The following is a 24,752-nucleotide window of genomic DNA, read 5'->3' on the forward strand; positions in this document are numbered from 1 at the left end:
GGAAGCGGAGTCCCGAGAAGACTCCGAATCGATTGAAAAGCGGAGGAGGAGGAGGAGGCGAAGGGCGCTGGGCCGCGGCAGGGCACTTACTCGCGAGGAAGCCGGAGGCTGGGAGCCCGCTCATTCCCGGCCGTGCGGCTTTTCCTTCATCGTCTCCCTTCTCCTCTTCTTCCTGGTGATGCCGCTGCCTTCCTCTCCTCCTCCTCCTCCTCCTCGGCTGCTCCTTTAAGGGCGCCTGCCTGGCAGCCCCTCCGCGCCGTATGGGCCGGGCTTGGAGGCGGGGATTCGCCAGGCCCGGCCCCGAGAGCGCTTCACCTGCAGTTCAGAGCGGCTGCGAGGGAGATTCAGGAGGGGGCAGCCGAGGAGGAGGACGCCGGCGAGCGAGCGAGCCAAGCGGCGAGGAACCACCGCGGCAGCCGGGCAACGCCGGAGGAGCAAGGCAGGCGAGGCAGCCACGCACACGGCCAGGAGGGGAAGGGGACCCGGCGCCGGGGCTGCCCCGCTTGGGCCACGAAGAAGGACCAGCGAGGCAGAGAGAGAGAGAAAGAGAGAGAGAGAGAGACAGAGCCGCCCGGCGCGGGAGGAAGCGGCGATGCCCGGGCGCTCGGGGATGCTACTTCTCTGGCTCTTTGGCTGCTGGAGCTCGGCCAGGGTAAGTTCAAGGGGGGGGGGGGGTGGAGGGTGGAGGGGAAGGGGAAAGCCTTGGAAGCGGGAGAGAGAGAGCCCAATCCCAGCCCAGGCAAAGCAAGGGATGCTTGCATGGATATTGGAGTTCATATATACATACACACATATACAAGCTTGGATGCTTGCGAGAATGGGTATATATATATAGTCACATATATTACATACACATATATATACACAGACATACATAAATACACTGTATGCGTATATATCTATATATGTATGTATGTATATGTGTAGATGTATGTATATATGTAGATGTGTGTATATATCACACACATACCACCTTTTTTCCCCGACTCCCGTTCCTCCACCTCTTTGCGCACTCCGTATGCACTCGGAGCTCCCCCGGGCAGGAAACCTTGCGCTTTTATTTTACGCGTGTTTGCTTCGCTCATCTGTATCCCATCTTCGCCCCGGTGTGTCCAAAGGCATGATGCTCCTCTTGGCAGCGATGTGTCCAGAGCATCCTCCGCTTCCGCCTCGTATTATGGACCGCGGTGGTGGTGAGGTTGGGGCGGGTGAAGGAGGCGGCGAGAAGCCAAGGCTCCCCTCCAGGCACCAACCAACTCCCCCGCCTCTTAAGTTTTCTCTCTCGCCTTTGCTCCCCCCTTGCCGAGTACTATGCAACAATGCGAGCTTGTGTCTTCCCAAGGAGATGCATTCACACCGCTCCCTCCTCCTTCTCCCCCCTCTTTTTTCCATTTATTCACAGACACTGGCAGACAAAAAAAAAAAATCCTTCGGAGGAAGAAGGCTTTTGCGACGGGGTGGGCGGTGGGGAGAAGCCGCTACTGGCTGTGGCAAAGGCGGGATGTGCAGAGATGGGTGTTGGGTGGCAGAAAGGGACCCGGTTAACTCTTGGGTTTTTATAATAATAATAATAATAATAATAATAATAATAATAATAATAATAATAATAATAATAATAATAAATTGCAATTGCGTGACAGGAACATCGCCTGGAGTTTAGCATTGGGCTTGATTGATTCCAGTTTAGCAAGAAAGATCTGCAAAGGAAATGCGCTGCGCCCTCGAATGCAGCAGCTGGCAGAAGTTCGGGCTGAATTTCGCCTTTTACTTTTGGAGAGCCTTTGCCTCACCCACATGGCATGTGCGGCAGGAGTCTTGGGGCGACAGACCCTGAATTTAAGCTGCTTTCTTGGATAGGAAAGTGACCTGAAGGAGTTAAGCTGTGATCCTGTGTATACACATTCAAATAAGTAAGCTTCCCTAGACTCAGGGGACTTTCTGCCCCACCGACCTGCTCCAGGGATAGCCCTTCCTCCAGACACAGAGAAATCCCTTTTCCTACCACGTTTATTTCAGCAACCGGTAATACCCTGGGAATCAAGATTTGGCCATCCTCATTACAAAGTTAAAAACTAAAACAAGCATTCCCCAGACAAACTCATATTTATAGTTTTTTTCTGGGAGCCACGGGCTTCCTGCAAATGCACAGCCATGCATTTTGATCCTGGCCATGACTGCTCTGTAACTTGCTTCCATATATCCTCTTGTGCTTTGCTGTAGGTATTTTCAGCATTTGTTTGCCATGCACGCCTTGAAAATGCTAGGATGTGGACAATGGACACATTATCTTATTGGGAGGAATGGGAGACTTCCTCGATATTAGGCATGTGCTTTGATCATCCCTGTATTCCCCAGCTGAACTTTTGAAATCGTTTTGAAAGGACATCCATTATGACTGAGCCAGTCTGGTTCTTAAAATAGTCTAGTCTTTTCATTTCCCCTCCATTTCTAAATTGGTCAGATTTCTCTGTCTGTCCTTAAATGAAAAGCCCTTCAGAGGTTTATGGCAAGCAAAACGATTTTGACTGGCGATGGGACTGATTTCTCATGAAGTTTTCCTGCACATGTCTGAATGGGTAAAAGTCTGGTATTTCTTGGCTGACAAAGGCAAGGCTTTGTGATAGTTCTCATCCAGGCAGCGTATCTTCTTGGAGTCTTTTTGTTAAAAAAAGACAGTTCAAGCTATTTTATTTCCAAGCTTGGCTGGCTAACTTTTGTTATTGAGGAGTGATGACAAAGGGATGTTTTAGTTTAGAAACTTGGCTGGAAGGGTTTTCCCCTCCCTGGGTTGCTTCTGCAGCCTTGCCACAGACAGTCTGCTGTGACCCTGTTGTTATAGGTCCATCTTAATAAGTGGATGATTGGAAATCCAAAGCCTATTATCTACTGTCAGACTCGGAAATGTCTCTGAATTGCAGCATCTTGCCAGGAGTCTGCCGACATGCACTGAAGAGTCGCTTCCCTGCATTTTCCATAGACAGTAGCTGGCATTTCTCTCCCAAGCGTGATTTCAGAGATTACATTGGCTTGCAATTTGCTTAGTAAGCTTCTCTGGAAGCTGGGAGACAGACTCTCTTCTCGTCTCCCTCTTGCATACACACATACACAGAGAGATGTTTAATGTAGCTTTTCCTCTCATTCATAATTATTTTAACACCAGTCTTTTGCTGATCCTAGTCAGCTTCCTAGTTGCTAGATTTTGCAACCATCTTTGTATTTGGACTTCTCAAGGTTAATTTGGCTGCTTAAAATAAAGTTGTGCTTTCTTCCTGAGGTTTGGGCTGCTTGGTTTTGTGATCTATCTTGCTCTTGTTGCAATCTGCTTGGACTCCTGAGGGATTCTTCAGGCATCCTCAATTTGGTGCATGACAGTGACTGTCCCGTGTTGATGGGAGTTGCAGTCCAATGTATTTGAAAGCACCAGGTTGTGATGGGATGCTCTAGAAAACTCAGCAATGAATGTCAAAAGACAGTGATGCCTCTTGCCAAAAAACCTTTGTGCCTCCCTTGCGGTAGAAACTTCTAGCTTGACAATCACTATTTAAGAATATGTTTGGTTTTTTCCCCTCTTACACATTAGGTAAATAAGAGCTTATTTGAGCTGATAGATCTGAAGAGCCTTGGTCAAAGCAGATTCTCAGTTGCCATCCAAGACCTAGGAGATGAAATGAATCCTGATTTTTAACAACACACCCCCTGATTTGGATCTGGAAACAAACTTTAGGTTCAGCTCTCTTGCCTAAAGGGGAAAAGCTACCTGGCTGAAACTGTTCTAATCCCGTTAGCAAGAGTAGCTAGGTCATGCTTCTAAATTCTCCAGCTGAGGAGAGGTAGGGAAGGAGAGCATCTATGTGGCTTTGTGTATTTTTAATTTTCTGGATTGCTTTATTCACTTTCCACGACTTCACTTTGTATTTCAGCCAGGCATGTTTGCATGCTCCCACACAGTTCTTTTCCTCTCTTTGCCAGGTGATGATTGCTCAGCAGTTCTACATTCATTTGCCTGGGTGTATAAGTAGACACATGGCATCTTGCTGTAACTTTAACAGACCTTCCTGAGATCTTTTAGTGCCAGAAAAATACAGCCAAAGATGGTGATCAGATGGTTTTCAACAAAAAGGACCGAGGGGGGGGGGGATTGCTTGTGCATTGCTCCTTAGATTTGCCAACCTCAGCTTTATATTGATCTGAAACGTTAGGGTGTCTCTAACATAATAACCAGTGAGGTGCATCGTACAGCCATTCCTAGCAGTGCTGTTTAATAATGTTTCCTAAGTCATCTCCAGCCTAGGCTTTCCAGTTTAGATCCCATATTGCTAGCATTTCTCAATGAGTGTGGTTTCATTGTTTTTTCATTATCACACAAGGCAGGCTAACAGTTTGACACTCTTTTAGTGGCTCAGGCTGGTGTTTGGAGACACTGGGAGAAAGCTGCTCTCTCTGTTCAAAAATAACACAATTCATGATACTTTGTTGTTCTTGTTTTGCTCTCTGCAGGCACACAATGGGGATCTTACAGTCAGACCCACTTGCAAGCCTGGCTTCTCGGAAGATGATTACACAGCGCTCGTTTCCCAAAACATCATGGAGGGGCAGAAGTTACTCAAAGGTAGGGAGCATTCCTGGAAATGGACTGGAATGTCTTAATGTGCACTTTGGATCATGGGGAGGAAATACCTGACATATGGAAAGCAGGAGCCCCAAACTCAATTGGTTTATTGGGAAAGCAATGTGAGGACGATACTTACAGGCTTGCTTATCCTCGAGTTGTTCAGTAACAATACTGAATTCTTCTGTTATTGCTTGGCTCTGCTGAAAGGATTTCATGGCATCCTATCACAACTGGTTCTTGTACCTCCATTTTCCTCCTTCGCTCCCTGTTGGTAGAAGTTTCTTGTTGTTGTCTTTTAGATTTGTGTGTGTGTACACAAGCGTGCAGAGAGTTGTCATACTTTTTGAGATCTGAAGTTCCTAAGCTTTTGAGCTTCAGTGCTGGGTAAATGAAATGTTGTTGTGGGATGCGTGGTATGCAAGCCGATGGGCATTCTGTTTTTAGATGTAGCATTTGTTTTCATTACTGTCCAACAGGCAAGACAAAAATCACAGTCACTGTGAGAAATGACCAATTAGCTGTACAGTAATTGTAGGATTATAACTGTTTCTTTTTGCATGTGACTGTGAGCTCTTAAAACAGCTCCATAATTCAAAAGACCATAGTGCACCCTGATTGCTGTTCACTTTTTTAAATAAAAAAGTTGTTATCTCTGCTGTGTTTTTACAGTAATTAAAATAATTAAACACCCCATTTTCACTGTACAGGAAACACATCCTTTGTTTACTCCTCTGAGAATCTTAAAAGCCAGACTGGAACCTGGCTCTGTACTTTGCTTCCTAATTGCTAATAGACACAGTAGATGTCACAGTGTTATGAGCCAATCTGATATGGCATTGGAATGTCGTTGGTTGAAGGAAGTGAAGTCAATTTGGAGTGAAGTGCCAGAAGAGATGGCAGAGCAAATGGGTGGGCAAAGGATGCCAGCAAAGCTTGATGTGCAAATGGGTTTTTTGTTACCTTGAGGGTCCATGGAACAAGACAGTAAAATGGCACGTTGAAGATCAGAAAGATTATCTTGAATGGCTTCTGTCTGCTTTCTCTAAATAGGTCTCATTCCTTCTTTATGTGCTGGAGGTGGTGATACAATGCTGTATAGCTATATGTATAGCTAAGGTGGGAAATGAGACCTAGGGACAGGCATGACATTTTGAGGAATTAGTTCCTATGCAAATAGAAGTGGGTGGGGCTGAAATGCATTGATTTGTGTGGGTTTTTAAAAAATATGGTTCAGGATTTGAGGTTTCTCTGATCAGAGGGACAGAATTACTGAATTTATTGGACATAGTGCTGCTCTTCCGAGATCATTGCTCCAAAATGTTTTTGTGTTTGAATAGCTTTGTTTCTGAATATTTTTCAGTTTTAAATCTCTGAATTTACTTTTTATGTACCACTCTTCTGCCCATAAAACTATCAGGCGGAAGTTTCGTGGGTAAAACTGGATATAAAATTAGTGACTTTGAATGTCTCCCAAAACATTGAAAAAAAATTATCCTCCTTGAACTTTTTGGGACTCCCATACCCCAAACCTTTTCTTGTCTCCTGGAAACACATAAATAGGATGGTGTCACAGTGATTCATAGTCGCATACCCAATCAAATCTACCTTTGTGATAGATGTTATTCAGGTCAGGTAAATTCAGTTATGAGCAAGAGAGTGCAAGGCAAATGGAATAGGTGAACATAACTGCAAGGACTCCCCCTTTCAGTGTTGAAAGGGAAAGCATGTTTTGACACTAACTAAAATGTTAGCAAAATCTGCTCAGTTTATTGATGACACAGTGCTGTAGAAATGACAAAGCATTGCCTACAACCTCACTCAAACCACTGAAAGAAAATGAATGGGTCCTTGGGATTTTAAAAGCTCCATTTATTCAAGCTGCAGACATAATATTAATACAGGTTGAGTATCTCTTATCTGAAACCAGAAGTGGATTGGATTTCATATTTTAAGATTTTAAAATACCTGTATTAGCTTATTTCTTTATTCAATTAGTACCCTGCCTTTTGCTCGGAAAGAGATTCAAGGCATATATGTACATCACGAGATATCTTAGAAATGGGACCCAAGTCTCAACATGAAATTCATTTATGTTCAATATACACCTTATACACATAGCCTGAAGGTAATTTTATGTAAGATTTTAAAGTCATTTTGTGCATGAAGCACAGTTTGTGTATACCGAACCATCACAAAGCAGAGGTGCCACTTTCTTAAACACTTGTGTAGACAGGTTTGGATTCTGGAGTATTTTAGATTTCAAAATTTTGGATGCGGGATGCTCAACCTGTATGTAACATTACCATACAATACAGTTGTGACTATGTTTAAAAGATCAGTGTCTAGAAACCTCAGCTAGCATTGTCAATGGTCAAGAATTTTGGGATTTAAAGACCAAAACAACTGGACAACCAAAAGATGATAACCATTGCAATAAAGCTAAGTTAATGCTGATTTGTTTGGACAAAGGCACTAATTCTGATCCTTGTGGTTTCAATGTGTAGTGCGCACAATTGCCACACCAGTTTTACAATCCTTTTAGTATACCTTGGGCTTTCACTCAGTTTTCTGTCTTTGCATTTCAGAGCCTTACTTTTTGTAGTCTGCTTTAATTTGTTCCAGTCACTGATCTTCAAATTAACGAGCAAAGTTGGAGCTATTTCGAATAGAATGATTCCATCCAGTACTCCAGAGACAAATGAATTTTGGGTTGTGTTAGCTGATGCAATGGCCTAAGAAAGTAGTTTGCTGGTTCTTGTGGTGGCCGCCATAGCCCTGCAGGTCTACTAAAATTCTAGTAGCCCATCTGTTAAGGCATATTTATTTTAATCAGTTGTAGCTCATTGCCATCTTGAAAGGAAAGTGATATATGAAGCTGCATTAATTGGAGTTAGACTGTTCCATGCATCTCCGATATTTGTAGAGCATTTGTGGGCTAGCCTGAAATAGAATTGTCCATCTGCTGCTGATATTTCTTTTGGACATGTCTGGGATTAAATTCAGAATTTTCTATGAATAAAGTACATGTTCTATCACTGAACCAACCCTTCCAATTGATAATGTCTATGTTTACCTGACGGTGGATCTTTTTAGCTGTAAGTGACAAGGCCAGTGGCTTTAGACCTGTGTGTCCTAATACAGCTGTTCTCCTGATTGGAATAATTTTGTTTCTATGTACAGTATTTGGTTGCTTCTTCCCCTTGTTTTGTTGGAAGCACAGCAGTAACAATGCCTGTATAAAATGATCAATAGTATAGGGGATTCTAGATAATACCTGCTTTTTGTTTTACCACTCTGTATCTTTCTTTGGTCTATATGCTCAAGGATTTTGTTCCTTTCTTACCTGTTAAAATAATGTCTCTTTTCTTCAAGAAGTTACTCTCTTGGCTCTCTCTGGAACCTTTATATCCCAGGATCTGATCCCAGATGATCTGTTTATCCCAGTTTATCTGGCAATGGGGACTCATATAATCTGGGATCAGATCCTGGGATAAAGGGCAGTGTGAAAGGGCCCTCTGTTTGGGGCAAGGATTGGTCATGGGACTTCTTGCCCAATAATGGCTGGTAGCTTATACCCACAGGAGTGCCAGCATTTAGGGGATCTTGTAACAAAATTTAGGTGAACTACTTTTGTGTTTTTCCTTTCTTTTCCTGAGATGGACAGGAAACAATAAATGCACTTAACCTTTTCTTTCTTTTTTTACTTTGTAAGAGAATCCAGAGTAATTACTCCACTTTCTTTCACAAGCTTGTATTCCTCTAGCACTGATGCTCTCTGCTTGATATAGATTCCAAATATTCCTACATGATTAAGAATTGTTAGTGTCTTTGCTAGTGTTTATCACACTGCCTCATTTGTCTGCTCTCTTGGAAAGAGATCTATGACAACTGGATATTTGCTGCATTATGTTGTGGTGTTGTTGGCTAGACAGTGACAATGGAACAGAAGGGCTGGTGAAGAGAAGTTGAAAGTGTTGCCAGCTGAAGTTAAAGAGAAGCTGTCATGTAATTACAACATCAGCTGACTTTGGTTTTTAAGTAAATACAAAATTATACCCAGAATAAAACCTTTAGATAACTTTGGTGAGTTAGCATTTTTTTACAAATGGGTTTCACCTTGTAAAGATGTCATGATCATTGTGTTTTATTCATGATTGCTATGTTTAGGTTGACTGTTTAAGGTTATATATTTCAGCTATTCTTATACAGAAGTTGGGAGCCTCTAAGGCAGGGGTCCCCAAACTAAGGCCCGGGGGCCGGATGCGGCCCATCGAAGCCATTTATCCGGCCCCCACGGCACAAGAGCAGAAGGGGGTTGGACTAAATGACCCAAGGGGTAGCTTCTTCTCTTAAAACCCTTATTATTATTATTATTATTATTATTATTATTATTATTATTATTATTATTATTATTATATTGTATGACACAGCAAACAAGATAGATATGCTGGATTTCGTATCACAAAATCACATTATTATTATTATTATTATTATTATTAACTTGGAGGCTGGATGGCCATCTGTCAGGGGTGCTTTGCTTGTGCTTTCGGTGCACAAAGGCAGAAGGGGATTGGACTCAATGGCCCAAAGGGTCTCTTCCAACCATTATTATTATTATTATTATTATTATTATTATTATTATTATTAACATTGAGGCTGGGTGGCCATCTGTCAGGGGTGCTTCGCTTGTGTTTTTGGCGCACAAAGGCAGAAGGGGGTTGGACTCAATGGCCCAAGGGGTCTCGTCCAACCCTCTTTATTATTATTATTATTATTATTATTATTATTATTATTATTATTATTATTATTAACATTGAGGCTGGGTGGCCATCTGTCAGGGATGCTTTGCTTGTGCTTTTGGTGCACAAAGGCAGAAGGGGATTGGACTAAGGGTCTCTTCCAACCCTCTTTTTTATTATGACACAGCAAACAAGATAGATATGCTGGATTTCGTATCACAAAATCACATTATTATTATTATTATTATTATTATTATTATTATTATTAACATTGAGGCTGGGTGGCCGTCTGTCAGGGGTGCTTCGCTTGTGTTTTTGGCGCACACAGGCAGAAGGGGGTTGGACTCAATGGCCCAAGGGGTCTCGTCCAACCCTCTTTATTATTATTATTATTAATAATAATAATAATAATAATAAAACATTGAGGCTGGGTGGCCATCTGTCAGGGGTGCTTTGCTTGTGCTTTCGGTGCACAAAGGCAGAAGGGGATTGGATTCAATGGCCCAAAGGGGCTCTTCCAACACTCTTTATTATTGTTGTTGTTGTTGTTGTGATTTTTATTATTATTATTATTATTATTATTATTATTATTATTATTATTATTATTGCTCGGTGGCCAACTACAGCCTGGCTCTCCAACGGTCCGAAGGATCGTGAACCGGCCCCCTGTTTAAAAAGTTTGGGGACCCCTGCTCTAAGGCATGGCCAGGAAAAGGGGCGTGGCTTCACTTTGCTGGTGGAAGCCTTAGAATTCAAATTCAGCAGTTGCAATTGGGCAGTTGGAGTTTGACGGTTGACCAGAGCAGTTGGTTCTGTTCAGTGGGAAAGGAGTGAGATCGAGAGAAGGGATTGTGGGAGGAAGTTGAGCAGCTAGAGAGTTTTAGCGGAGAAGGGCTAAAATTAAAGTTGCTGAGCCTTTCGTAGGGATAACTAAAGAGCTGAGGCTACATCCCTAAGTCAAGGGGGACTAGGGTTAACCAGTTAAACTCCCCAGTCCAAGTTTGATCGGGTACAGATCAACTAAGTTCAAGAAGGACAGTATTCCTAACTGAAAGAAACAAGTCATATAAAGCTGATACCATACTAAGCTCAGAGAAACTATTGAGAAATCTTGCAACACTTACTGTGCAGAAGTAACATCGTTCAACTCAAGATATAACATTCTTGCGACCATCAAGCTTTGTGCTATAAATAAACAAGTTACTGTTTCTTCAATTGTTGCTTATTATTTGAGCAAAGCATCTTTCAAAGGTGGTGGCAGCGACAACATTGAAAAGTGGGATACATAGAGGTAGAAGTTGAATCCTTCGCAATTTGGTGGCAGCGGTGGGATCCAAAAAGATTTCATTCCTGTCATCATACTTCTTTACATTTGGTGGCAGCGGTGGGATCCAAAAAGATTCCATTCCTGTCATCATACTTCTTTACACACCTGTTCTTGTCAAAGTGCTCCATTGTTCACACTGGTAATATTTTGTGAGCCTACAGATTTCATGTTAATGTTAGTACAGTAGAGTCTCACTTATCCAAGCTAAACCGGCTGGCAGAACGTTGGATAAGCGAATATGTTGGATAATAAGGAGGGATTAAGGAAAAACCTATTAAACATCCAATTAGGTTATGATTTTACAAATTAAGCACCAAAACATCATGCTTTGCAACAAATGGATAGAAAAAGCAGTTCAATACCCAGTAATGCTATGTTGTAATTACTGTATTTACAAATTTAGCACCAAAATATCATGATGTATTGAAAACATTGACTACAAAAATGGCTTGGATAATCCAGAACGTTGGATAAACGAATGTTGGATAAGTGAGACTCTACTGTATTTCAATGGGAGACTACCAATGAACACAGGATGCTGTAGGCTATATTTCAGAGGAAGGATCTGGCAAAACCACCTCTAAGTATTCCTTGTCTAAAAAAGCCCCCTAAATCTATGAACTCCATGGAGTTGCTATAGGTCAACAAGCAACTTGAAGGCACATACACACATGGGTAGGATCTGTCCAGACCAGCTACTTGGTCATTATACAGATTCCTCAGGAGACAGACAAGGTGACGTGGTATCCCCATACCACCAAAAACTTGCAAAAATGTATTAGGAACCACACAAAGAATAGTCAATAAAACAGAAATAGATGTTTTTCTGAAACTTCCTACGTTCCTTCATTATCCAGTGGATATTGGCAATTTGGTCTCTTGTTCCTCTGCCTTTTCGAACCCTCACCTTGTACATCTGGCAACTATCGCTCCATGTATTGCTGGAGTTTGCCTTGCAGAATCTTGAGAATTACCTTGCTGGCATGGGAAATAAGCATTCTTCAGTGTTTCCCTTTTTTGGGATGGGAATATAAATTGATTTTTTTCCCTAATCTGATGACCATTCATATGTTTTCTGTATTTGCTGGCATATGACATTCATCACCTTGACAGCATCATCTTTCAAGATTTTAAACAGTTCAGCTGGGATCCCATCGTATCCTGCTGCCTTGTTATTAACAATGCTTCTTAAGGCCCACTCAACCTCAGGATGTCTGGTTCTAATTCACTTACCACACCATCAAAGCTATCCTCAATATTATTATTCTTCCTGTACAGATCTTCTTTACAGGAATCTGGCTGCCGCCTGTTGGACCACTTGAAGCTTTTTTCAGTCTTGATGGGGATTTGATCATTGACTGTATAGTTATCCCTCCACATTCACTGGGGTTAGGGGCACAGAAAAAGAAACAGCATTTAAAAAAAAACCTGACAGAACTGCAACAAAAATGAACAGAAAGGAATACATTTTTTAGAAAATGTTTTTTGTAAATAAGCCTATTTTCTTTGAAGCCAAAAACTGGAAAGTGCCTGTCCACTTTTCGTAAAGACTTTAAAATGTGGATGTTTCGTTGAGTCTTCAATTAAGCAGTTCACTAGATATTTGGCCCCAACTATAACTTACTCAGCTCCTGCACTTTATCAATGTCCCTTGTCCTATGGATTTAGCATTTTAATTGACATTGCCCTTCTTGCCCTAATTTATTATTGGCTCCTGTACTTTTCCACCAGCCCTATCCTGAAGCTCTATTGCACAAGCTCCTATCCACCAAAATTCAGGATTTATTACTGTTCAGGCTATTGGTTGTTTGATGTTGTTTTTATGTTGTTAAAATGTTTAATTTTATTGAGTTATGTTTTTTTATCTATGTCTGATCAGGCTTGTCCCCATGTAAGCTGCCCCGAGTCCCTATGGGGAGATGGAGGTGAGATACAAAAATAAAGTTGTTGTTGTTGTTGTTGTTGTTATTGACGTCCACTAGAAGCTAACCACAGAATTGCACTTGAAGACCAAGAAATTCCTAGAGTGTGTTCTCCCTAGAAATCTCTAATTCTGCCATCATGACCAGAGAAAGTAGAGCTTAGAACCACACTGGAAGAGCAAGAGATTTCTAGAGAGAACGTTTTAATCAAATCTCCAAATAACCAAATCCGCAAAAGTCAAAACTGCAAATGTGGAAGGAAGACTGTAAAACCAATCCCACCAAAGTAATGCTTTGAGGAATGGCAATATGTACTTCCTTTGACAGGTACATGGTTTAATTTCTAGAAAGTCCACATAGCCAGGCCTGGACCAAAACATTTCCTCACTCTGCTGTACAGAAGTACACAGGACTGACAATTCATTGTTTCTTCAGTACCAGAAATGGGATGCCATTCTCCACAACAGCTATGTGAGATGCCCATGGCACATTCTGCATTGCCTTCCTACATTTTTCTGCTTCATAACTTTTGCTGCTTCCATGTGCTGCTTCATTCTACCCAATTGTAGGCCCAGTGGTAGTATGGCAGTGATTACACTTAGGTTTTTCACCCAGGCTTCCAAGGAACTATTCCAGGTATTGAAACAATTCTGAGCATTGGGTTCTATATATGGAAAGCTTCTGTAAAGTTTGGACTAACAGCTGGAGTAGATTGAGCAGCCTGTTGTGCGGGGCTGACTTGACTTATTGTTCTATATTATATACTAGCTTGGGGTCCCGGCGGTGCCCGGGTTATTAGTAGACGGCATTGAGTTGTTTGGGGATGTGAGGAAATATCACTTAAGTTTGGTCCAGATCCGTCATCAGCTGGGTTCAGTGCTGTCTGTATAAGGGTGAACTACAACTCCCAGAGCCAAAGGAGAATCACCCCGAAACCCTGCCTGTATGCTCAGTTGGGCATGATGAGGCAGTGTGCCAAGTTTGGTCCAGATCCGAAGTTGGCTGGGTTCAGTGCTGTCTATATAAGGGTGAACTATAACTCCCAGAGCCAAAGGACCTAGCAACCCGAAAGATAGTTGCATCTATCAAGTAGGAAATAAGGTACCACTTATAAAGTGGGGAGGCAAATTTAACTAATTTATGACGTTGGAATGAGGAAGTGCCGTCACAGTGGATCAACCTATTTACGTACTGCCGCCTGACCTTGTTGAAGGAGAGTGCTGTATCCAAAAGACACAGGCAAAAGCTGCTCTGTTTGGAACAGGGAAAATGGCCACCTCTTTTGCGGCCTAGCACAATGGAGCCAGGCTGCAAGGCCTGAAACGTGTTAGCAAAATGATCAAAGGAGGCTTGGATTGGGGCTTTGGGGGCTAGAAGTGTTCATAAGCATATCGTTAAAATGATAATAACAATGTTCTCTGCTGTCTTTTGAGGAAAGTAGGGCCTTACAAAGAAGTTGAAAGCTGAGGCAAGATGGCGTCTTCCTTTTGGGCCTAGCGGCGTGGGGCCAGCCTGGAAGGCCTTAAACATGTCAGCAGAGGGGCCAAAGGGGGCCATCTGTTGTCAGTGGGTTCATGGATCGTAGGGGTGATGTGTGTCAAGTTTGGTCCAGGTCCGGCCTTTCTGGTGGTGGCAGTGGTGTTTTTTATTACCAAAGTGTAGGCCGAAAGCTGTTAACTGTCCCAAAGCTAGCATCGTTCTGAGGAGATAAGTAGGCCGAACGAAGCCAGTTGGTAGTAGTTTTTCCCTCAGCAATCCCAGTGGCCCGTGAAAGTGGCGGCCAATCAAAGCTGGCCCATATTCCGGCCGGCCAATCAGAAAGCTGATCCATATTCCGCCGGGCCAATCAAAACGCGAGCACATATTCCGCCAGGCCAATCAAAACGCTGATACATACTCCGATTTCACTTTTATTATATATATAGATGTTCAAGCAGTATCTTAAGTTTAATGTTCAGCTGTGCACTCTTTCCTGGATGGGCATGGCTACACCTTCCGTTGCATCAAGATTAAGGCAACTCCACATGCTCCTAGCATTCTTCCTGTTTGGAATTGAGTTAAACAGATAATGACTACTTTATAATTGAGTTATTCCAATGGAAATGGCTTAGCCTTAATTTGACAACAAAAGCTTTCACAGAGTCATTGTTTCATTATAAGTATGCCATAAGCTATTAACTACTACTTTGTGGTTCATCTTCTTTGCCTGACTCAGCTCCCTAACATCCTCCAAACAGTGAGAATCTAGTAGGCGCCCATTTGTTACACAGTAATTAACTTGTTTATGATAAATGGATGGAAGAAATGCTGTGGCATTTTGGTTTATGTCTTAGTAAAAAAAAACATGTATTTGCATTCTCCCAAATTTCATGTTAATTGGGCTTAAAATAGTCTCCCTTAATAGGCTAGCAAATCTAGCAGGTTGCAGAGTCCGTAGTGTAATATTGCATGTTTACCTGAATGGCTTTTTAATCTAGGAGAGTTTTGTCTTCTGTTGCTGATTCAGTTGCAGCTTTTCTTCTTCTTTATCCTCAGCAGTTACTTGTATTTCCATTCTTTCTTTCTTTCTAGTTTAGAAGGATAATAAACTTATAATCATGATCATTGGTGCATGGTAATGTATGAAATAGGATGGTTAAACTATTTTCCTTAGGCTAAGATTGCCAAGGAGGTGGGGCAGGCGACTCTGCATAGTAGCAGGAGGACCGTTATTGTGCCGGTATCTCTTTCTCGGCTTTGTTTAATTATTAATGTTAAGTTAAACTGGTGAGATAGCTAGCCTCAGGCAGGGGGAAGGAAGGGAGCCAAGGAAGAGAGAATGCTGGGGGCGGGGTTGGGATGAAAGCATTATTGGTGAGAAGGAGAGATACACGAGTTCAAGGGCATGCATGGCTGGGATCCCTGATGTAGAGCAGAATATGGTGCAATAAGGAAGAAATATTAGGTAGATCTTTCTGGCAGTTTGTTGCTGAGGGTTCTGTGTTTGTGGGAGAAAATTCCAGAGGAGGGAATTTCAGGCTCTGTCCTGCAATTGGTCTGAAGAATGGTGTTAATGTTGCTTTTGTTGCTTTTCCTTCTGGGTTTGTACCCAGATCACATCACTGTAATTCCTGAACACCTGGCTTTCATGCATTAAATAACATGATTCGCAGCTGTCACTTGTGGTTTTCACAAGAGTCAGGCAAAGAGAGAGGTGGAGAATTGAGAGAAGAAGGTGCTATTTAATTACGCTGTCTTGTTGTGTTTGTTGCCACCTGTTTCTTTTTCTTAACTGTTTAAAAACCTTAGTGGATCTTCTCTAACCTGTGCTATAAGAAGCAGTCACTCTATCCATTTCACTAGTTTGATTTGATAATAGTGTTAAGAGTATGATGTCAGTTTCTTGCTTTCTCACTTGAAAAGTCACTGATTTTTTCCAAGGCAGTGGTGGGGCTATAGTATTGTCAGAATGAAAACCGAAGAAGGTTGTGCAGAGAAAGGCTTTTCAGGAAGTGTTGATTGCTACACAACCAGGTAATAAACAACATCTTCTGAATTTCCCTCTGCTACACAACCTTTAAAGGTACAGAAGCCTTTGCAGCCCTAGTGGAAACTGGGGTTCCCAGATTATGATGGACTACATTGTCTACCATCCCTGAACACCATGACTATTGACTAGGATTTATGGAAGTTCTAGTTCAGCAAGGCTGACAGACCTGAGCCTCCCTATCATTGCCCAAATTAACACCAGGCACCCTAGATTAGGGAAACAGAATTCGTTCCCATGCTGGTATTCATAATGGGATGTTGGAAATTGCCAATTTGTAGAGTCCTTGGTGGCCAGTAGAGTTATTCCAATTAATATGTAAAGAACTGCTGCTGCAGAAATTGTCTCAAGGGATTGTAGTACTAAGGTCCTTCCATTCATGTTGTAGAATGAATTGATAAAACTCTGGATCATAGGATGCAGTTTGTGCCATGTTTTTGAGTGCTTTTCCTTGTGGGAAAAACAAACATGATAATAGCAAATCATAGTGTGAACTAATCCTAGTATATTATCAGGAGAGCTGCACTAAGCCACCCCCTTGATGGATTAGGATACAGTATGACCCCTGTATCTGCAGGACTGGTATCTGTGGTTTCATTTATTCATGTCTGAGAAAATACAGTATGTTTGATTTAGGCATTTTCTAAGTCCTCTATTGTGTCTCTATCCACGGTCTCGTTACATCTAGGATAGACTACTGCAACACACTCTACATGGGGTTGCCTTTGAAGACTGTTCGGAAGCTTCAAATAGTCCAGCGAGAGGCAGACAGGATAATAACTAGGGCGGTGTACAGGGAGCACACAACTCCCCTGCTACGTCAGCTCCACAGGCTTCCAGTTAGGTACCGGGCACAATTCAAAGTGCTGGCTTTGGCCTATAAACCCCTAAATGGCCCTGACCCAGTTTACCTGTCTGAATGCATCTCCCTCTATGAACCACCATGGAGATTAAGATCTTCCGGGAAGGCCCTACTCTCGCTCCTGCCACTGTCACAGGCGTGATTGGCAGTGATGATAGACAGGGCCTTCTCAGTGATTGCCCCCCAGCTATGGAACTCCCTCCCTGGCGGGATTAGATCAGCCCCATCCCTCCTGGCCTTCAGAAAGATGGTTAAGACCTGGCTGTGGGACCAAGCCTTCGGGGCAGTGCAATAACGGCAGCAATAGGAAATTTCACCCTGCTGGCCGGATACAGTGCGGTTGTCTTGTGATGGTTTTAAATAATGGTTTAAATGTGAAGATAATTGATTTTAGTGTTTATATATATTTATGGTTTATTTTATGCTCCGGCATTGAATGTTTGCCATATTTATGTTGTGCTCCGCCCTGAGTCTCCTTCGGGGTGAGAAGGGCAGAATATAAATGTTTTAAATAAATAATAAAATAAATCCTTCATTTCAATAAAGTTCACAATTATCAGTGGTTTTGCATATCTGCACAAAGTCTGCGTAGATACTGGGGTTGTACTGTATTCTATAGTGAACTGAATTTCAGTGTTTCTTAGTGAGTAATAGATAAAAATCCCCAGAAATTCTCCTAGTTGTAGTGGTTGAAACCCATCTATGAATTTGTTTCCTTCTATCACCTTCTAACATAATACTGTTTTGTCTCTCTGGACCATTTTAATGTCTACTGAATAATGGATTTAATTTGTTTCTAGCTTATTTTCAATTAAACGTTGTTCTTTCCGGGTTGCCCTTTGTGATACTCTCCAAACCTAATGACCTGTCCAGGCTGACCTGAACCCTGTGCTGGAGAGTTCTGACCTCAAAATTCCAGCTTAATTAGCTAGTCCAAATTGATGGTTTGTGGAGAAGAGAGAAAAGGAGGGGAATAAAAAAATTGTCCATGCATTGGGATTTAATTAGAATGCACACTTCTCTCTGTTTCACTGTCATGCAACTCTGCATTTCTGCACAGTGCAAGAATTACACCTGCCAGATATCTATAAAAATCCCATTTGAAGACCCACCTAGAATCCTGAACCTTGCTACCTTTGTGGAACTGAGACCACATGATTGTGAAATACACAAAAGAACTATAGATGTGGCTGGAAATAATTGTAACTGGTCTGGTATTCTGAAAGTCCTACATGTCTGTGCTACAGAGAGTATGCTAGTAAAACTAGTACCCCATGTTCAGATTGAGGGAACTGACATTCTGCTGCTTATGTCCATATAGCTATCAAATTCTTGAACTTAATTGATATTGTTCTGCTGTTATGTTAGTTGATTAAAATAATTATATCCTGCCCCATATTATAGGATATCAGTACAGCTTACAATTGCAATGTTATTCCGACAACTCAAAATGTAAAACAAGAAAGAACAATGTAAGTTGAGCAAAATGTATTCATAAAAAGGTAAAACAAGTTAATATTTTACAATCTTTGTTCATGCAGGGATTTGGATGAAACTATTAAATTTGTAGAGATATGGATGAAACCTTGGCTGTTTAATAAAGATCTGTGTTGTAAAATGTTTGCCGAATGAAGCTAGTTCCTGGGTCAACCAAGCTTTGAAGGGGAGTGCATTCTCCAAATATGACCTCCACAACAGGGAAGCCCACTGTCTTATGTCCTTCACTGGTGTACTGCTCCGCTACCTTTACAAGATTGCTGAATGTTAATCTCTTTGTATCTCCACACTCCCATCATCTGATGGGGAAGATTCTTTGGATGCACATACATGTCTGCATCCAAATATATGATATTTTGTACACTATGGAGCTTAGCATCTGTAAAGATGCTTGAGTAGCATCTAATTAGTTGAAGAATACTTCCACTCCTGCCTGGTAGGGTTCCATGTAGTTGAAGTCAGCTCTATTATATCGCCAAACCAATTGTGAGACATGTCTATCTCTTCTTAAGACAAGATCTTCCATGCAAGGGAACAAGGGAACATATTTTTGACCTTACAGTCTAAATAAGTGCTGCTTTGAGTCCAATGACCAGTGTAGTGCAGTGGTTTGAGCACTGGATTTTGAATACCAGCATTGTATCCCATGAAGATCCACTGGATAACTTTGAGTTAGTCAGCCTCGGAAAACTCTGTGATGATTTGAAGGCACTCAACAAAAACAACAATGGAAGTAAATATGGCAGTAATCCCTGGTAAAATTGGAAAAAATGTAATCATTTTTTCCACATTGTATATTGCTTAAACAACACTAGTCTGAAGTTCAGTAGCAGTAATAAGAGGAAGGGAAGAGAGGCTGAGATTTTTTTTCAAAGGTCACAATGGAGTGAAGGCAGACAAAACACTCTACTTGAGCTCCTAACACACCATACTTCCCCAGACTGGAATCACTTTTCAGGACTGCAGATCTAGGCTGCTTTTATAATCTGAAAACTTGGATGTTCACAGGTTCCTTCTCATAACTGCTAATTAATTGTCCATGCACTTTGCCTAGGCCTTGGCCATTCCATGCACTTTATTACCTTTAGTCATTCCCATCCCTAGCCACCAAACAATATGCATTTTTAGATTTCAATTTCCCCTAAAATAGCCCATGGCCTATGGTGCTTGACTACAGATTGGGATTATTGTCTATGTTTTAAGTTATTTTTAACTTTGTGAGAAGTGTTATTATATTGTGATTTTATTGTGTTACTGCTTTTATTGATGTAATACTGTTTTGGGCTTGTCCCAGTGTAAGCTGCCATGAGTTCTTCAGGAGATGGAGCGGGGTATAAATAAAGTTTATTATTATTATTATTATTATTATTATTAAAAAGCTTTGATCAAGTACAAAATAAGAGGTCTTGCATTTTGAACCAATAATATGTTTCTTCAGCTTTGTCTGATGACTGCTGATTTATGTAGGCACAGAATCATGACAACAGTGTGAAGTACCCCTTATTAATCTTATTAATCTTGAGGAAATAGAATATTAGGGCAGAGCACAGAACTATGTTCATCGTGTCATCCTGATAATTGCAAACTTCATCAGCACTCTAAAAGAATCTTGAGAAATCTAAATTCTATTATTATTAATTTTATTTTTACCCCACCTTTCTCTCTGTGGGGACTCAAGGCAGCTAACAATCCCATACCAGACAAGTTTAAAAAGTGCAATACAAAAGTTAAAAAAAAATTATAACAGAATTTAAAACAGAATTAAAATACAATAAATATACTTAAAATGGCCTTTAAAACTCATACCCCTCCATCCCACCCAAATTTCTAGAATTTATGGAGACTGCAATATTAATTGCTGGCCCTCGGGTGCTTGCTTCTTTATCCCAACAATCTGTTCAACCTAAGCACACTATAACTAAATGCAAGGTATTTCCCTCTTTTTGAAAAGAAAACTACCTGGGAAGAGGTGTTCCAATTTTTTCTCTCTCATTGGATGCAATGTGAAAAAGGGGAATTGCAAAAAAACAAAAACAAAAAAACCCCTACACAATGCATATTCTTATTTATTGCATTATTGATTAGTTTATTTAATAGACTTAGTTTCCTGCATACTATGGCCTTTTTTCTTTACCCAGAAATTTGCTTTAGATTCTATCTTACTTTATTTCCTTCTGAGTCTTTCTCTATCACTCACATCTCGGTTCTGGCAGTAAAATAATATGTGATAAGAGCGAGAGCTCAAGTATTTTGTAAGTCCAGCAATGCTTTAACATTTAAAGGACTCTTGCTTCTTAACTGAGTCCCTAGACCATAACCTTTTCTTCCGAGAGACTTAGATTAATTACTTTTTATCGGAGACTATTTTAGAAATCTGTCCACTGCTGAAAAGAAACTACAAGCATGTTCTCTTAAAGCCAGTTGTATCTGCGATTCTTTCCCACTTTCTTCTGCACATTGTGACCACTTTTTTCTTTTTTCTTTTTTTAAAAAGAAAGGGTACAGAGAAAATCAACGCTATTGTTAAACAATGCAAAAATATAGCTGAGATGAGACATTGAGGCCAATCCTGTCTTAGCTGGTAAGCAGAACTCTGTTGTATATTGCTCCAAAATATGAAACCAAGGCTCTCAAACTGAATGGAAATAAATCATATTACAATAATGCACCAATATCGAGGTATCTCCTTTCTAACAGCTGATGGGAAAATCCTCACAAGAATCCCTGCAAACTGTTTCTCCCTATTTCAGAAAACATCTTCCTGCCCTTCCAGAGGAACAGTGGATATAATATTCACTACATGGCAGCTCCAGGTAAAATGTAGGGAACAAAATCAGCCTCTGTACAGGGCATTCATTGACCTTGCAAAGACATTCATAGAATCAAAGAATAATAGATTTGGAAGAGACCACATGGCCATCTAGTGCAATTCCCTGCCATGCAGGAAAAGCACAATCAAAGTACCCCTGACAAATGGTCATCCATCCTCTGTTTAAAAACTTCCAAAGAAGGAGCTTTCACCACACTCCAATGTATACAGTTCCACTGTTGAACATTTCTTACAGTCAGGAAGTTTTTTCCCAATGTTCAGGTGGAATCTCCTTTCCTGTAATTTGAACCCATTGCTCTGAGTCCTAGCTTCCAGGGCAGCAGAAAACATTCGACACAATGAATCGCAATGCTCTCTGGACCATCCTCCAAAAAATTAGATGCCCTGATAAATTTATGAACATTTTACGGCTCCTCTATGATGGCAACAGTCTGGCTCCCAAATAGTAATGGCTCCCAAAGTGACCCATTTAAAGTGGAATCAGGTGTCAAACAGGAATGGGTTATTGATCTCCAACCTTATTTTCCGTCTTCATAGACCTTGTTGATGGGAATCTTCCCACCAGTGTGGAGATCACTTATCAGACAGATGGCAAGCTATTTAACCTCAGCAGACTGAAAGCCAAACCAAGGTCACAGCAATGTCTGTTACAGAACTGTAATATGCTGATGATAATGTAGTCTGTGCTCATTCAGAAGAAGACCTGCAAGCCACTTTAAACACTTTGCAGAAGCACACAGAACGCTTGGCCACTCACTGAACATTGAGAAAACCAAAGTGCTCTTTCAGCAGGCACCAACCAATCCCTTTGCTATGCCAGAAATACAGTTTAATGGTGCAACGTTAGAAAATGTTGATCATGTAGTGCAATAATTTAATGCTTTTGTTTGGTTACGTATTTTGACATTCAGAAAAGTATACGCTCACAGTTCTGGAAGAAGGCAAACCTCTCAACAATAGAAGAGTTAAAGTTTTTGAAAAAGCTGAAATAGACAAAATAATAATGATAAACAAAGAAAAAAATCTTTATCAAGGACTGGGAACCATTTCTAAATTTTGTAAAAAAAAAAAAATAAGAAGGAAAAGTTTTTTTTTAGAAGGCTTCATAATTTAACCTGTTAGAATTGGTGTAGAGAATTTATAAATAATAAATATCTAGCCAGAAGGAAGGATAGAAAAACAATGTAATAGGAAGGAAGAACAAAATTATATATTAATTTTCCAACCCAAGGGATGGGAAGTCACTAAATTGGGAGGAATGGGAAGAGGGAAGAGTATAACCAAATACGAATATTGTGTAGATGTTAGGAAGTAATATATTGGTTCATGCATATATACATGTATATAGATTTGTTTCACTGTTTTTTAATGAATATTTCAATTGAAAATAAAAACATATTAATAAAAAATGTTGATCATTTCCACTACCTTGGCAGCCACCTCTCCACAAAAGTTAACATTGACACTGAAATACAACACTATCTGAGTTCTCTCTGGCCGATCTATAGATGTCAGTGGTGAAGTCTACTGGCTAATCCCAGTGAGAGTCTGCTCATTGAATCAGCTGTTAAATCAACCAACCCATTGAATCAGTCAAGTCACCTCTTAATTTAAGGTAAGTCATACATTTCATGGGGTATTCTTAGGCAAGTAATACTCAGAGGTGGTTTGGCTTGTTCCTTCTTTTGTAACGTAGCCTATACATTTGGTAATCATTGGTGGTATCCCATCCAAATACTAACCAGGGCTGACCCTGCATAGTTTCCAGGTACCTAGGATGTCTTTATAGTATTGAGGCCAAAATCATTGTGGCTTTTGGTGGAACAAAGAATTCCTCAACAGCTTTTAGTATTTTAGTGGTGTATAGTCTTCAGTACCTCTTCAGTATTGCTGTGCAATTGTCAAGACCCAGAGAACTTTGTTTACATCCTTGAACCAGAATGATCTCTCCAGAAATGTCTATGCAGTTAGACTCAAAAACTTGGATTGAAATAACATCTTAGGTTTTCAAAAAGAGAACATGAATATGTCTTCCAGCCTCTGAAGTAGTCTTCTGTTCTGTTTCCATATTTATACCTCATCTTTTCCCCAAAGCTGAGACTGATGATAACTTGCAAAACAATAAATTTACATACCCACATTTTCATTTATCCATGTCCAATACAATATGTCCTCTCTAGGCATTTTTGGTCCTCCAACATGACCATGTTATTCCTAAGCTGGACATCCTTCATTACAGTAGGTTTTGCTATTGTAGAACTGGCAGAACATTGGATAAGTGAAAATGTTGGATAATAAGGAGGGATTAAGGAAAAGCCTATTAAACATCAAATTATGTTATGATTTTACAAATTAAGCACCAAAACATCATGTTTTACAACAAATGGATAGAAAAAGCAGTTCAGTACATGATAACGTTATGTAATAATTACTGTATTTATGAATTTAGCACCAAAATTTTGCAATTTATTGAAAAATTGACTGCAAAAACATTGACTACTAAAAGGCAAACTGCTTGGATAATACAGAACCTTGGATAAGTGGAGCTTGGATAAGCGAGACTCTACTGTATCTGCATTTTTGCATATGCATGTGAAGTTTAGGAATATATCCTCCATAGATGCAGGGGCTGTACTGTATAGCTAAAATCTTTTCCCTATCCAGGTGCCTTCTGGATGTTTTGGATGCTGGTGATGGTTCATCGTTACCGATCTCTGACCATTCTGGAACTGGCTGATGGGATATGTAGTCGGATATCTCGAGGGTCATGCTTAGGATGGTAAACATACAAGTGTGGAATCTGGTGCCTTTTTCTATATAGGCAATTCCATAGTCCTGCCTCAGCCATATAGAAGTCTATAGTGAGAGAGACAGAGTTTCTTTTAGATGTCAGGCCCAAATTCTGATTTATATGTGTGATAGGCTTTATATATGTGTAAAACATCATTCCCCTAGTCATGTTTAATGCTCTTCTTGATACACACTGACCTATATGCTAGTAATGGTGCTGCACCGATGCTCGTTGATCTTTGAATGGATCGAGTAAAAGTTCAATTTAAAACTCTATTTCCTCAAGCTTCCTATGTCTGCTTCTCCTAGAACTAGGCTAATGGGCTTGTTGAACCATTTTATGTTTGGACTAGCAGAGTTCATTACATAATGACTGTAGGAATATGATTTTCTAGGTGTCTCATCTACACAGGCTGTTTTCTTCTCTTATAAGCATAGATCCTCAGAAGTAGCATAAAAAGGAATATAGTTTCACCTCGTTCATTTGATATCCCTGACATCAAAAACTGCTGTCAGTTTTATTGATAGATCATGTGGTGTCTGAACCTTTGTCTCAATACGATAGATGCGTTTATAATGTTTCCGTGAACCTTTCCAGCTATAAGTGCATTGTAATAAAGCAGATAAAAATGATGCAAAGTGATGAA

At 40.7% G+C, this 24,752-nt stretch overlaps 1 protein-coding gene across 6 annotated transcripts in view; it reads left to right on the plus strand.

Moving 5' to 3' along the window:
* The first annotated feature begins 229 nt into the window (after positions 1-229).
* Positions 230-24,752, plus strand: part of cdh4 (cadherin 4) — a 945,608-nt gene continuing 921,085 nt past the window's right edge. Inside the window, exons 1-2 of one of the 6 annotated variants that reach the window (XM_062979013.1) lie at positions 230-652; positions 4,498-4,609. In XM_062979013.1, coding sequence (XP_062835083.1) covers positions 593-652; positions 4,498-4,609 — 172 coding nt within the window. In that variant the 5' untranslated portion in view covers positions 230-592. Of the gene's footprint in view, positions 653-4,496; positions 4,610-24,752 lie in introns of those variants that run through there. The other 5 variants (XM_062979012.1, XM_008110150.3, XM_062979010.1 and 2 more) reach the window with 5 other exon arrangements.

Source organism: Anolis carolinensis, chromosome 4 (genome assembly GCF_035594765.1).
Source record: "Anolis carolinensis isolate JA03-04 chromosome 4, rAnoCar3.1.pri, whole genome shotgun sequence".
In the NCBI taxonomy this organism is placed as follows: Eukaryota; Metazoa; Chordata; class Lepidosauria; order Squamata; family Dactyloidae; genus Anolis; species Anolis carolinensis.